This window comes from Gouania willdenowi, chromosome 14, assembly GCF_900634775.1.
Source record: "Gouania willdenowi chromosome 14, fGouWil2.1, whole genome shotgun sequence".
Classification (NCBI taxonomy): domain Eukaryota; kingdom Metazoa; phylum Chordata; class Actinopteri; order Blenniiformes; family Gobiesocidae; genus Gouania; species Gouania willdenowi.
In genome coordinates, this window is record NC_041057.1 from 21084213 (window position 1) to 21098774 (window position 14562).

Here is a 14562-nt window from a genome sequence, read left to right on the forward strand (position 1 = left end):
GGTACGATAACCCTTTCCTATGCTAAAAATATAATTACAAATTTTTTTTGAAAAGAACTTTATTTGAATTGATACTAGAGTAACTTGTGATCTCATAACAATTTTTAGAATAAAAGTCTCAAATTCATTTTGTTAGGGCCATGAAATTCACTTTAGTTTAGTGTTCACATGGTCTAGTTTTATTGCTGATGTGCTCAAGTGGGAAAAATAGAAAAATATTTGTATTATTTTATTATTATCCCTGCTTGTTTTTCAAATTTAAGTACACAAAAACTCTTAAAAATAGATGCACATTATTTTTTTTACTACATAAAACAATATATATGTATGTGTATATATATATAACACTAGATCTTCAGTTTTTTATTAGATTATTTTTTTTAGTTAAACCAATGTTACCTTTTCTTGCCACCAGAGGGCAGTGCAGTGGTGAAACTCACGTGTTGCACGTTTTGTGACCAGAAGTTGAACAAACTTGACGCTTAGACAGTTTTATTAAAGTGATATAAAACGTTTATTTGTATAAATTAAAACGCGTTTGGTAAGATGTGTTTATAGTGTATACAAAGATGTTTTACTGTAGGAATGCATTAAAAAAAATATGGACTCAGTTCACATTCACGATCAAGCCTTTAGGTGCTAATGCTAGGTTAGCACGGCTGGTTGTTAATATTCACTAATAAATTGTGATGTGGGTTTTTATAAAGAGCTGTGAAGGCCCCGGGCTGCAGGGTGCCGCGCCCGTCCTCACCCACCTGACCCATGATGATGTAGTCGACACCTTTGGGGGGAAAAAAACAGGAGAATTAACACCAGGAAGTAAAAAACACGTGGAATAAGTTGCTCATCATACCTCTGCGGAGCAACGGGCATTTCTTGCACTGTGACACCAGCTTCACCGACATGGCCTCGCCCACCTGGGTCATGGTTAGTCGCCCGGCCTTGTAGGCCCTGATGAGGGCCACTGTGACGCTAACGGTTCCTCTGGGCCCAGCAGCCAGAGAGGTCACCTTCCCAGTTATTACTAAAAGAAAAAAGAATAGTTTGGTGAGAAACACACACACACACACACACACCTATATTTTAGAGTGTCAACTGATCACTGGAAACTTACCAAACTCACTGGCACAAAAACTGGTTTTAATGGTTCCATCTCTTTTGCAGGCTTTGGCGCAAAGTGGATTTTGAGATCCTGAAATCACACACAGTGATTAAATATAGATATTTATACGTTAGCCAACATGTCAACCTACGGACCCCAAAAAATTAGAATATGATGGGAAAAGTTGTTTAATTTCCATAATTCCATTCACAGATTATAGATTCAGGGCCCTCGATTTAAACGATTTCAAGTATTAATTGTCTATTTTTACATAATTTGGGCTTCCAGCTCATGAAACGCACGAAAACAAGAATTTAAAAAAAAAGAATTTATCATTTACTTTTCAGTTTTTGCAGAAAAAAGAGAAGATGAAGGACTGGACTGTTGGCCAGCGGAGCTTGGGTTCTATATATATATATATATATATAGATATATATATATTTACAGGATAGGTAAAATTCAGGTAAAATTCAGCTACAGTGTACATGGCATTACATTATGTTTTTTAAGAGTGCAGGAGTAGGGGTTACATATCTTCAGGTTAAATGTCTGATAGGGTACGGGACTGTGGATAGTTGATCTATAGTAATATACTAGTAATATGTATAATAATAATCTGTAAGCACACAAAAAACCTCAAATTTAGGATGATCAGATATTTAGCCGATACGGGCATTTCCGGTGAAAAACAATCTGTAATGTAAGGGGTACATTGGAGATTGGGTAATGTAAATTAAAAAGCAGGAAAAATCAGTTTAAACTGGCAAATAATGGGCACGACAAATTGTGAATGTGGTTAAATTGGCATGAATAAGCATGCAATGATTTTGTTTGGAGGGACTTATACCTACAAGTGAATTAAATCGAATTAGTTGATAATTTACACAATGACTCATGTTTTCTTTGTTGTTGTTTTCTTCAAAGTAAAGCTCCAAAGGGGTGGACTTTAGTTTGACATGTGATCTGAGGGAAAAACATGGCTACAACCATCGTTTACATTTAAACACTAGCCCTTGTATGTATCCTGTAGGTCCCTTCACTCACCGGGCCTTTTGCCATTGGGCCGTGTGACCGGCCTGGTGGTGGGCTTTGGACGAGGGCGGGGCACATGTCTGATGGGGGGAATGGGTGCTGGGGCTTTGGTGGTGGGTGGTTTGGGTGCTGCTGGTCTGACCTCGGGGCGTGACGGGATGACCCTGGAGTCTACTGTTGGTGTTTGAGAGCCGCGGGGGACGCTCGTGTAGTGGGCCAGGAAGCCATCAGAGGGCACACTGAGGTCAGACACAAACTGGACCAGAAGCTCGTTGCTGTTTGTGAGGATAGGTCTGAAAGAGAGGAAAATGGTCACGCATGTTTCTAACTCTCGGTTTAATCGAAGTCGTGTTCAGCTGTTACGCACTGAGGGGTTTGATCACCACAGTATCGTCCAATCAGCCGCGAATCATCTCTCTCGCCTCCATTAAAGAAAACCACATAGTCGAAGCGGCAGTAGGTGTCTGCCTCCAGCACGAACTTATCAAACTTCACCTGGATCACCTGGTACACACACACACACGCACACACACACACACACACACACACAGCTCAAACTAACCAAATTAATTGGTTGATACCAGGGTTGGGGTCAACTACATTTTTCAGTTGCAATTACGTTTTCAATTACAATTCAATCCTGTGTCTTCAGAAATTACAATTACATTCTTAATTACTAAAGTTCAATTACAATGAATCACAATTAGAGATAGACCGATATGTATTTCTTAGGGCCGATGACCAATACGGACTGTGCCAATTTTCTTGAGCCGATACCACTTTTGCTCCCTCAATTTACATCATGAATATTACACAATAATGATAACAAATGGTACGAGTCTAAATTTTTTTTTTAAAAAAAGGAACATTTATTGAAATTAACAAAGGTGAGGTAGAACGACAACAAGAAGAAAAACATTTAACAAATATTTTGTTAAATATTAGTTGAACAAGGTGATGTAGGTAATATAGAACGTCAACAAGTAAAACATATTTAACAAATATTAAAAATAGGTGATGTAGAAGAAGTAAAAATATATCTGCTCTCTGGAAATAATGCGGATCGGCGAACGCAGCAGCACGCATCGGCCGATGCCGATTCACTTAAAAAACGTAAAAATCAGCCGATAATATCTGCCGGCTGGTATATCGGTCTATCACTAATCATAATACTGAGCCTGAAATAATTTACCTAATAATAGTTAACATTGTGTTAGCTTTTTGTTAGCATCTATTATGATAACGGGTCCTAAATCAGCTGTTTTAACCCCAAACCTGGGAATAGCTTTGGCCCCTGGTGCGAATTCAGACTCCCATGTGTTTTGCGACCATGGTCTGAAGACGAGACATTCCTTACAACACTCTGTATTCCTTTGTTGTTTCACGTCTAATGTGCCAGTAATAATTTTAAAGTACAATGCTAAGAAATGGTTGGACCTGTGCCAGGTCACGTTCTGTGATGTGTATTTGTGGGAAAAGTGTTTCCATAGCGACACATTTTAACATCGAAATGTCTGAAATACCTCCTCATGAAAGCGTGAAACCTTTTTAGTGGTATTTGAATGTTTTTTTTTCCCCTTTTTTACCAGTTTTTATTGCGCTATTTAGATTTTGCGCTTTTCCAATGGCACTGGAAACCCAGCTAATGAAATATAGGTTTGAATATTTTTGGTTAGGGTTTCTGTGCCTGGTTTGTGTCAGTGTACCCCTCGATTTAATTTTTTTAATGGTAAAATGCGGCAAAGCTTGATAAGAAACATATTTTAATAATTAACAACATATGTGTAGACCTGTACATATAAAATATACCATTGTTCCCCAGTTTTTCGTCAAATTATAAATGACATTTTTCATCAAATTTTCATGGCAAGTACAATTACAAAGTCAATTATTGAAACTCAATTACAATTTAATTACGATTATGACAGAAACAGATTCTTTAAATTAGAATCAAAATTACAATTATAATTACACCATAATTGTAATTAATTATCAATTATGCGATTACAGTTATAATTGACCCCAACTGTGGTTGATATGACGTGTGCTGCGGTGCAACCTCTGACCTTATGGGGCTCCACGGTGATGAGCCAGGAGCAGGTGATTCCTGGTGGGTACTTGTTGTCAGGCCAGTTGGGTGTCTTGAGCTCTCCCTGGGCCTTAGTGATCTTTCCTCCACAGGACTGCTGGTCTAAAGCAAATCAACAAACCACACACGAGCAATAATGAAGTAACTACTGAGTGTCAATGTGTACCTTCCTCATATTAAACGTACTGTAGGTGTAGATGAGTGTGTGTTTGTGTTGAACTGTCAATGATTTAACTAATGTCAGACCAGGTGCGGTTGATGACGGATGGAAGTGAAGACTCTAATATTAACTCTAACACAGTGTTTCCCAAACTTTATTGCCCCATGTACCCCTTAGCCTTGATTTCTTATCGTAAGTACCCCATTAGCTCATGTTATACATTATTATCCCCCGCCACAAATGTGGAAGGGGGATACAAAATTCAGCTCCGTTCGTCTGTCCGTCCGAGTTAAAGTGGACAGCTTTTCTCAGAAACTGTTTAAGATAAGATAAACGAATTCTGTGTGTGGCTTCAGGATATCAATACCTTGATGGAGTTCGAAAATGAGAAGCGCACAATTATTTTTTCCAGTTATTTGCTTTTGTTCTGTTTTTTTACTCTGTTCGACGTATCTTCAAAGGGGACAGCTTTTCTTAGAAAACATTGAAGATGGTTAGTAATTTCATATTCTGATGTGATAATATTTTGTTATGTATACATCTAAGTTAGATTTCGGACATTCAGGAAAAGGTTTTGAGTCATAATGAGAACCAATCTGCTGGGGGATGTTGATGACTATGTCTATTTTAAAGAGTTGTGCCACAAATTATTATTGATGGATGTCTGTGTGCATGTAAAAACAAATTTTTATAATGTTAAAAAATAAACTGACAAATGTTTCTGTGTTTAAAGTACCCTTAGGGATACACGTACCCCATTTTGAGAACCACTGCTCTCACAAATGTGCCGTGATGCCAATTTTACAGGTATAATAAGTTCCTGGATACAGTAACCAATTAAGCATAAGCATTTATGAATTTCAAAGAAAATTGTCAGGATACTAAAATCTCATTGGCTTAAAACAGCAGAAATGATTGGGTGTTGAGGGAGTCAGTGGAGCAACAGGTGTAAATTTTAATTTGTAAAAATCACTGGTTATATACAGTTAGAATGAATTAGGGTGATGCGCTACAATCCCAAAAAATATGAAAGAAATGGTTCACAAGTTTTTTGTCAAGGTTTTACTTCATGAGATTTGTCAAAAGGTGTAGAAATCTTGTTAGAACTGGTGTTTTTGAGGCTTTTTTCTCTCTCCAGTACCCCCTTTTCTTTAAAACCAATTCTATATTTAGACTTTTCATTAGAAGACCAGTATCTTTTCTCATTTATTGTATTGGTTTATTTCACAGGGACAATGTACATCAATATAATAGAGAAAATCTACCTGATTTAGCCAAAAGGCTATTTTTCATCTATAGTCCATAGTAGATATTAACAGTTGTTAGCACCTACCGTCCACAAAGGCTTTAGTTCCACTAAAATAGGCTACAAATCCTCTACTCTGCGTTTCCCCATCAGTACCCATCTCCAGCATCATTGTATTGGTGGTAGAAACGACGTTCCCAGGGCGGAAGGTTCCACAAAAACGACCCAGTTTTTGCACTAAGTTGGAATGGCCATTGTAAACGTCCAGGTAGTCGTAGCGGCACTGTGAGTCGGCCTCCAGGTCCATGATGCGGAAGGAGAGGGTGATTACATTTCCCTCTGGCACCTGAGAACCACATAGATCATAGATGAGTCAAAAACTGGGAGACTTGGTGCGAAGAGTGAGGAGTCAAAACGAAGACTTACCGTGATACGCCAGGTGCATTTGCTGTTGGGTTTGTAGAAGCTTGGGAATCCCTCACTGCCAACAAAGCCTGAATCTGCAACCAGGTCTCCACCACAGAGGAACACTGGTCTACAACCACAGATAGAAGAGATCAGTTTGTCTTAGACATGGGAAACTGGTGGCCCACATCATTTTGTGCAGCATCCAAATAAGTCCAAAAGCACAGCGGAACAGATATGGTTTTGTTCTTGTGTTTGGTATTCACTCTGAACGTAAAGCTGCAGTGAAATGTATCTCTCTATATCAATAAAAGAACAGTAATCAAACAATCAGAGCCATTTTTCATTGGTCAAAATAAAAGGAAATTTAAATTAAATATTCTACATGGATTAATATCTGTCACTTAATGCTTGGATAGTATTGGTTACTTCCATAACATAGTTCTTCTTTTCTCTGTCTAAAATCTGCGGCCCCCTTGTGTTCCTACTGGTCTGTATTTGGCCCCTAAACTAAAATGAGTTTGACACCCCTGCTGTCAGTTTATTGCTGTGAGTTGTTTTTGTTCGACTGCAAGACACAAAATGCAAAAGCATTTCGAGAAAACCTTTTTCTTGCTTTTTTTCATATCATAGAAGATTTATCATGAACAAGCACTGAATCTCAGACAGAAGAAGAAGTCGTCGTGGGTTTCCGTGAACTCTCAGATGAGCTCGGTCCCTTTAAATGTTGTCGCCCGCAAGGAGTCGTGGGGCAGCATTATCTGGTCTCCTTTGGTAAAGGATGCATTAGTGTTTCCTAGACTAAAGGAGGTTATAAAGGAAGCATTTCGAGAATTGGAACCCTCTTAACCATGGCCAACACTTAAACACTTCTGGGGGTTTAGGAAAAGTGAATAGGAAAGGAGACAGGAGGGACTATTCGGATGCACCCTGAGTGTCTCTCGGCAGTAGTTGGTCAAGTCAGCTGACACAGGTCATCCCCCCCAGTGATTGGATTAGTCATATCACACAGGGAAGGTTCAGCCAGGTGCAATCAGTCAAATTGGAATTAGCTGTGACTCTTTCAGGTATGTAACATCACATTAGCCCACATGAAGTAAAAAACCTGCACTGAGCTAGCACACTGACTACTGCTACTGTCTATTCACTATCCATTGAGTCTACTGCACCAAGTTCCTCCCACATATCCCTGTCATTGTTGGCAACAGCAGAAAGAAAGTGGCGTAAATCCCAAGAACCCACAGACTTTTCCTCCTACCAACAAAAACTTGCTTCCTTCACTTCCCGCCTGCAGTCTGCAGAGAAAGCCTTTTATCAGGACATTGTTTGCCTCCTTTTTCACTGGCCGGTCTCACTTCTGCTATTCCTGTTTAAGATATTATCCTGTCAGTAACAGAATCACTGTAGTGGCTAGATCTGCTGGTCAGTCTTCTGTCCTACTGTTGTTGGACCTGTGCTGATTTGACACCATGAACCATTAAATGTTTCTCTCCATACTCTCTGAACTCGGCATCTCAGGATCTGTCTTGTTGTTATTCAAGTCCTACCTCACAGGTAGATCGTTCCGAGTGTCATGGCGAGGAGAAATGTTTGAATCACATGGCTTATGGACAGGTGTACCTCAGGAGTCAGTGCTTGGTTCTCTACTCTTTACCTTATACACCATGGTTTGTCCTACCACTGCTATGCTGACAATACTCAGCTTTTCTTGTCTTTTCCACCTGATCACACACTGGTCTCAGCTCGGATATCAGCATGTCTGGCTGATACCTTCACATGGATGAAGGAACGGCACCATCAACTAATTCTGTCCAAGACTGGGCTTATTGTCTTTTCAGCTTGTTCCTCAGTTCAACCACAGATCAGTGCCTGGCTTGAATACAATCTACTGTTGCCAACAAACTCTGCCAGAAATCTGGGTGTCATGATTGATGACCAGCTGAAATTTAAGGTTCATGTGGCCTCAATTTTTCTGTCTTGTCGATATGCCCTCTAAAAATCAGAAGGATACAGCCCTACCTGACACAACAGGCCACACAGCTTCTGGTACAGGTTCTTGTGATTTCAAGCATTGACTACTGCAGCTCCCTTCTGGCAGACCTTCCTAACCCTCACATTTAAACCTCTACAGAGAATCCAGAATGCAGCTGTTTTATTTGCCAATAAAAACAGCAAATGTCACCCTGCTGTTAATTTCTTTTCACTGGTTTCAGTGGCAGGCTGCAGCTCATATCAAATTTAAAACTCTTCTTCTGGCTTAGAAAAAAGTGATTGGGCAGTTCCTGCCTACCTGGAATCTCTTATCCAGATTTTCACTCCCTCTGGCCCGCTACGCTCTGCCTCTGAAAGACGCCTGGTGCTCCCAGCCCAGCATGGCTCTAAATCTTGTGCTAGACTCTTCTCCTCTGTTGTTCCCAAATGATGGAATGAATTACCCAACTCTGTTCGATCCGTAAAGTCCCTTTCTACTTTTAAGAGACATCTGAAGACTCAACTGTTCAGGGAACGCTTAGGCACTTGATCTGACCCTTCTGCTCTTTGTCCTTAGGGCTAGAATGAGTCAGATGGTCCAAGATTGTTGTTACTGTTGTTTAATTGTTTTAAAAAAAAAATAGAAATAAGGCACTTGTTCTAGTACTAGATGGCAGCACATTCAGACAATCAAACTTAAAGTAAATTCTTGCTTGTGTTGTACGTCATTTTAGACAAAAGTATCTGCTAAATGTAATTGTAGAGTTATAGAATTGATTGAGTTATGTATCCTCATGGGTCTGATGGAATGCATTTAGTAGTTTATAGCCAACATGCGGTCACACAACCACATTCACACACCCCTTCACTTTTATTACTAATTTTGATCATTTCGGTACTCCAAAGCTGATTTTCATGTTTTGAGAATTTGGTGAAGAATGTATTATAATAATAATTGTAATATTACAATATATTCAGCTGCTATTACATACATATATACCCTATGTGACATGAAAATGTAATACTAGTATGTTTGCCTGAAGCCCCACCTAAACCACTATATGAGTGAAATTGCTGTAGTGTTACTTATGTTGAGAAAATTAGTAACTTGATTTATAGCCAACTTATTCTTAGAAACTGACAGTCATAGTGGTGAGCTACATCTTTAGCCACAGCTGCACTGCACGGTCGTCAATCTGCACCAGCGATGCCTACAACTGCCAGCCAACATTCATTCACATGACAAACTATTAAATGTGGTGGTGTAATGGTTAAGGAAACGGGCTTGTAATGGGGGGGGTGTTGTGTGGGATGTTGAGCAAGTAAAATATAGTGTGCATGCGCCACCGTGCATGCTGTCTGTTACAGTAGCTCCTGCTTTTATTTGTATTTTTCCAACTTTAACTTGTTTTAAATCATTTCTCTTCAGTTACTTTCTCAATTGGACTTAGTTACTCACCTATTGTAATAGTTTTTGTTTGATGATGGACACGCAACTTACCTCCAGCAGACTCTGCCGAATAAGTAATTTCCCTCTGGGATAAACAAAGTATTTCTGATTTTGATTCTGATTAACCTTAACTCCTCATTGTTTTGGATAAAAGCATCTGCTAAACACATTTTTAATTTGTAATTTGTAAATGCATTGTGATATTGTTAATAATTGAACTCTGTGAATAGAAAGCGAAACCTAAAAAAATAATAATAATAACCTTGAAAGAACTGTGGCGTAGCTACAGTATATTTTACAACCTGACAGAATGTATGAAATCTCTTAGTTGTCATGTTGCTTTATATAATGATGATCTATTGCTTTCCAGGCACCGGATTCAATGCCAGACATGATTATCTTTTTTTTCCAGCTGTTGCTAAAGACACAATTCTGACAACATTCACAAACAAAGATAAATATTCTTCTTGGTATGAAGCAATCCCTCGATTTGTTTATGTTATGGTTAGGAATGCTTGTCCGACATCCATATTAAACAAACTTAATCCTGCAACGTTTTTAATTACGCCTAGTAGAAAAAATAGTGTCCCTGTGCAAACCCGAGCAAAGTCAGACAGCTGCAGATCAGAGCCAAAATATGCAGAGTCGAAGGCAAGTTTCACTGTTTTGACCCCACAGGCAGAACCCAAAGCAGGAACATCTGTGGCCACTAAAGTCTTACGGCATGAGCCAGGAACCAAAAGGACAGATTTTGTGCAGTGGAAAGAATTTATCTCCAGAGGCAGTCAACAGTTCCACCTCAAATGAGTTTACCAGCTCTCATCTTCTACATTTACACAGAATCTAAGAGTTCATCCTGCAACCAAAAACTGTAAATTTGATTTGAAAAAGCATGAGCATAAACACAACTTGGACTTACCTGGTGTTATTAGTCCGCTGAGCCTTCGTCCAGCCTGAGGTCAGACACAGGACCAAAGACAGCGCCAAAAAACATTCGATGTACCCCATGACGGACAAAGCAAAGCAGACTTTGAAAGTAGGAAGATGGGAACATGAGGCAAGAGGTGACCATCAGGGAGGCAGTGAGGGAGGGTGCTATCGAGGGATGGGCGGAGAGCACGAATGAGAAGGGATAAAAGGATGGACCAAGATGCTGAGGGCACATCAACAGTAAAGAGGGGTGATGCAAGAGTGGAAGCAGGAAGCACAGGGCTCTAATTAAAGCCAGATGGTGTCTCCTGAAAAACCCCTGATCTAGAAGAACAGAGAACACCTAGGAAAAGAGGGCAGTCTGCTGTGACATCATCAATGCAGGAAAGACTGTCCACAGGCATTGGCTCAAATGCTTCGAAATCCAGGAAAAGTGATCTAAAGTCGATGTGAAAAGCCAAGGGACTTGAGAGTACTTATTTCATCTGGCATACAGATTCAAACTAAGCCCGAGGCCTAACTACAAGGGCCGTAAATACATTCCACAGCTGGCCAGACGGGGACCTCTCATTAAAACTATTCAAATCCTCAACCCCAAATCACCTCTGACTGAAATACACATACAGGACCTGGGGCGCTGTAAAGCTGACCGTTGCATTTCCCAAAGTCCCACAAGATCCTTTGTGCCCTGAAGTTGCCAGGAATAACACTCCAAGAGGGGGAGAGTATCTGTTGGAGCTGAGCCAGATCTCTGGCCTACATTACTGGGGGCCTTTGGAAGGGATGTTGTTAAAAACATGGACAACTTTTATTTAAACGGCAGAGGTTGAACAACTTGATCTGAAGCTGCGGGCCACAAACATTTTAATCAGATAAATCCATAGAATCAAAGATTATTAGCTTAAAAAAGGATGTAAAATCGTCATGGGCCTGTACAACACAGCTGGATCTCCTCTTATCACGTTGACTTCCGGGATCCATTCTGTGTGTGCTGTACTACAACTTTAACTTAGTTTATTTGAGCAATTTATATTCATATTTTTTTACAAAACACAAGATACAAGCAACCAAGAAAGCTTATAGGCGCCTACTCCATATTCAATTATCATTACAAACATACAAATAGGAACATCAACAAGAGAAAGTTATTACTGGGGTAAATCACCATGGTAACTTAGGCTGAACGGCTAACCTGGTTGGGACCGGGAACAAATTAGAACAAAAATGGTGTCAAGGGAACCACTATCCTCCTTGTCTGGCAAAAAACACTGTACGAACAAAGTAAAAATATACTTTGATGCATCAGTCTACAGGACTTCACGTCCCACAATGCATTGTGCAATACTTTAAAAGAATGTCAATGTAAATGTAAAAAAAATGTAAAAAAAATGTCAATAAACAGAGTGTTTACAGTGGTCATCGATTTTGACCTTTGAGTGTGTAAAAAAGTGCTATATAAAATTGATGCATTATTGTTATCTAATAAAAAAAATTATCTGGAGTAGCACAGCTTTAAGTGTTGTTCAGTACGGACCCAGAAGGTGAGGGAACATTTATCCACCTGAAATTTTTTTTTTTGAGTGACAATGTCCCACCACTACTTGTCAAAGTAAAATCTGTTACGGTCAGAGTTAGTAATAGTATATTTTAGCAATTGGCAATTGTCCTTTTGATTACATTTTGGGGGCTGACAGAAACATGTGAGACAGTTGGTAGATGCCACTGAGGTAATGGTTTCTCAAGAATCCAGATTTTACTGCTGGTTTGCTTTGGTGCTCGAAAATATTTGCAAGATTTTGAACTTGTGATATAAAGCGTTGGTGGTCGTTGTATCATGTTTGTGCTGCTAAGCCCATGGTTTGATAAGAATAATCAGGAATGCAGTGACGCTCTGCAGTCCACTGAGAGCTAGCACGCAGCGATGTTGACCTTTGCACCTCAGCAGTAATCTAAGAAGGTTTTTTGGCTATGAAGTCCTGACGAATCCTTCAAACTGGAGCTGCATTCCTTTTGGAAGAGTCAAAGGGAAGAATCAGTGGGGGAGAGGATGACTGGGTCAGGAAGGAGGGGGCGGGGGGTTGGGGGGTGGGGGGGTGTATTCTCAGAAATGGAAAACAAACTTTGACTCTGACTCAGTCTAACGTACCCAGAACTACAACATTCTTCAACTGGGTCGAAAGTCATTTCTTTCAGTAGAAGTAGGATTTACTGAGGAGTTAGAACATTTAAAGTTTAGTTTTATCACAGTTTGAACTGCCTGATAATGGACTCATATTTTTACAACAACAGGACACCCCCCAGGAGACATAAGACATGTTCAACTAGTGTTTAGCTGCAAAACTAAACATTTCTATCATTTATTATCTTCTTCTTATCTATAATAATGATATCGATAATTTGTTTATTCATTTTCGGGGGGGGTCAAACTCATTTTTTACTCACGGCACAAATATGGAGCAGTTTTATCTGAAGTGGTGGTAAAAAGCACGTTTGATATGATTGTTCCCAGGTTTGTACTTGAATGTATTAATGACATGTACAGTATAAGGCACTGAACAATATCCAAGAAAGAAATAACAGATATCAGTCCACACAGGATCCTTTTTTTTTTTTCAATGATTAGTTTTGTAACATAATTTTGGGGAATTTGGTGATATTGTTTGTTAGAAATTACATGATTTTAGGAGAAAATTAAGAGTTATTTCCACACGTGTTTAAAAATGACTAAAGTTGTGTGAGGGATTGAGATATCTACCTGAATTATTTGGTTATTTACCTATTGCGACTAATGATTTCTCTTTTATTTTTACTTTCCCATGTGGGCCAGAATGGAAGCTCTAAATGGCCGGATTTGGCCCGCGGGCCTTGAGTTAGACACGTGTGGTTCCAGCATTCACACACTAATTAAGCAACTCCTATGGACAATTTATGAATCTGATATACATGTTCTCGTGCTGTAAAAGGAAGTAGGAGTACCCAGAATAAACAGAGGCCTGCATTAGGATACCATGCAGACGTCACACAAACAGCAGTGTGGTGCCTATCCCATTGAATCTGAGCCAGAGTAGGTTGTAATAAACATAGGCTTTAGTTGTAGTAATACTAGTGTAATTGTTATAATGGCTACATTTATGTTTGGGTGGATGAAAGACCAGCAGTAGTTGTTAGTGGTGGTGCTGGTATAATCATTGGCCATCTATCAACAGCTCTGGCCCTGTGAGTGCTATGATGACACCAAGTGTTGAAAACCTGACACTACACATTTTTCTCATTTTGTGAACAGTAGATGAATTCATATTTTTATGGAATATGTTTTTAGTCATCAATTTATTCACCCATTCATGTTTTAAAGACAAGGAAGAGCACAACCTGTTGCTATGTATACCAAGATAAAATCTATAATGTAAACCTGAACACAGGTTATTACATTGGGTTTATTTAGAGCAGCAGTTACCAAACTGGGGTACATCGAGCACACTGCAGGGGGTACTCGGACAGATTTAACAAATGATTAAAAACTGTTGGGAAATGTTCCTAGTTCCCGTTAGTTCCTTTTTAGGCTTTTTTTTTTTTTTTTTTTTTTTTTTTTAGCAATTTCACCACAAACAACTAATCGATAAATTACTATATTTTTTTCTATTTTTCCTGTATTTTTTTTTTTTTTTTTAAACAGGAATATTTTATGCTGTAGAGCAGTGATTCTCAACTGGTGGGTCGGGACCCAAAAGTGGGTCACGGACCTGTACTGGATGGGTCGCAGACAGCTGGTCAAAAATAAATAAATAAATAAATAAATACTTAATGTCTCTCATCTTGGACTTGTCTTTTATTTTGAAAGAAACGTTTCTTTTGACAGGCATGCTGTGAAATGCATGTTGCACAGAAACATATATTGATTTGCTTAAAAAAAAAAAAAAAAAAAAAAAAAAAAAAAATAGATGTGTGTGTAACAGAAATTTGGTTGTTGAATAAAAAAAAAAAAAAAAAAAGTGGATCTCAATTTAATGACCGTGGCAATATGTGGTGTAGAGGCCATTTTATCACATTTCTGGTAATAGGAGACAATAATTAGCTACATTTGACAAAGGAGAACCTATTTATTTAACGTGAAGTAATCACATATAAGTTGCATGATATAGCCTTTTTACACTTTGCACTTATTATTTTGAATTTAAGC

The 14562-nt window shown here is 39.0% G+C and overlaps 1 protein-coding gene across 1 annotated transcript; it reads right to left on the reverse strand.

The window, feature by feature from the left end:
• Positions 1-475: 475 nt before the first annotated feature.
• pcolcea (procollagen C-endopeptidase enhancer a) lies at positions 476-10570 on the reverse strand. Its single transcript, XM_028466020.1, has 9 exons — positions 10375-10570; positions 6056-6164; positions 5717-5975; positions 4201-4325; positions 2502-2638; positions 2147-2427; positions 1115-1192; positions 854-1024; positions 476-781 (listed from the first exon to the last, which is right to left on the reverse strand). Exons 1-9 carry the CDS (start codon positions 10461-10463, stop codon positions 651-653), a joined length of 1380 nt encoding a protein of 459 aa, XP_028321821.1. The 5' UTR covers positions 10464-10570; the 3' UTR covers positions 476-650.
• Between the last annotated feature and the right edge of the window lie 3992 nt (positions 10571-14562).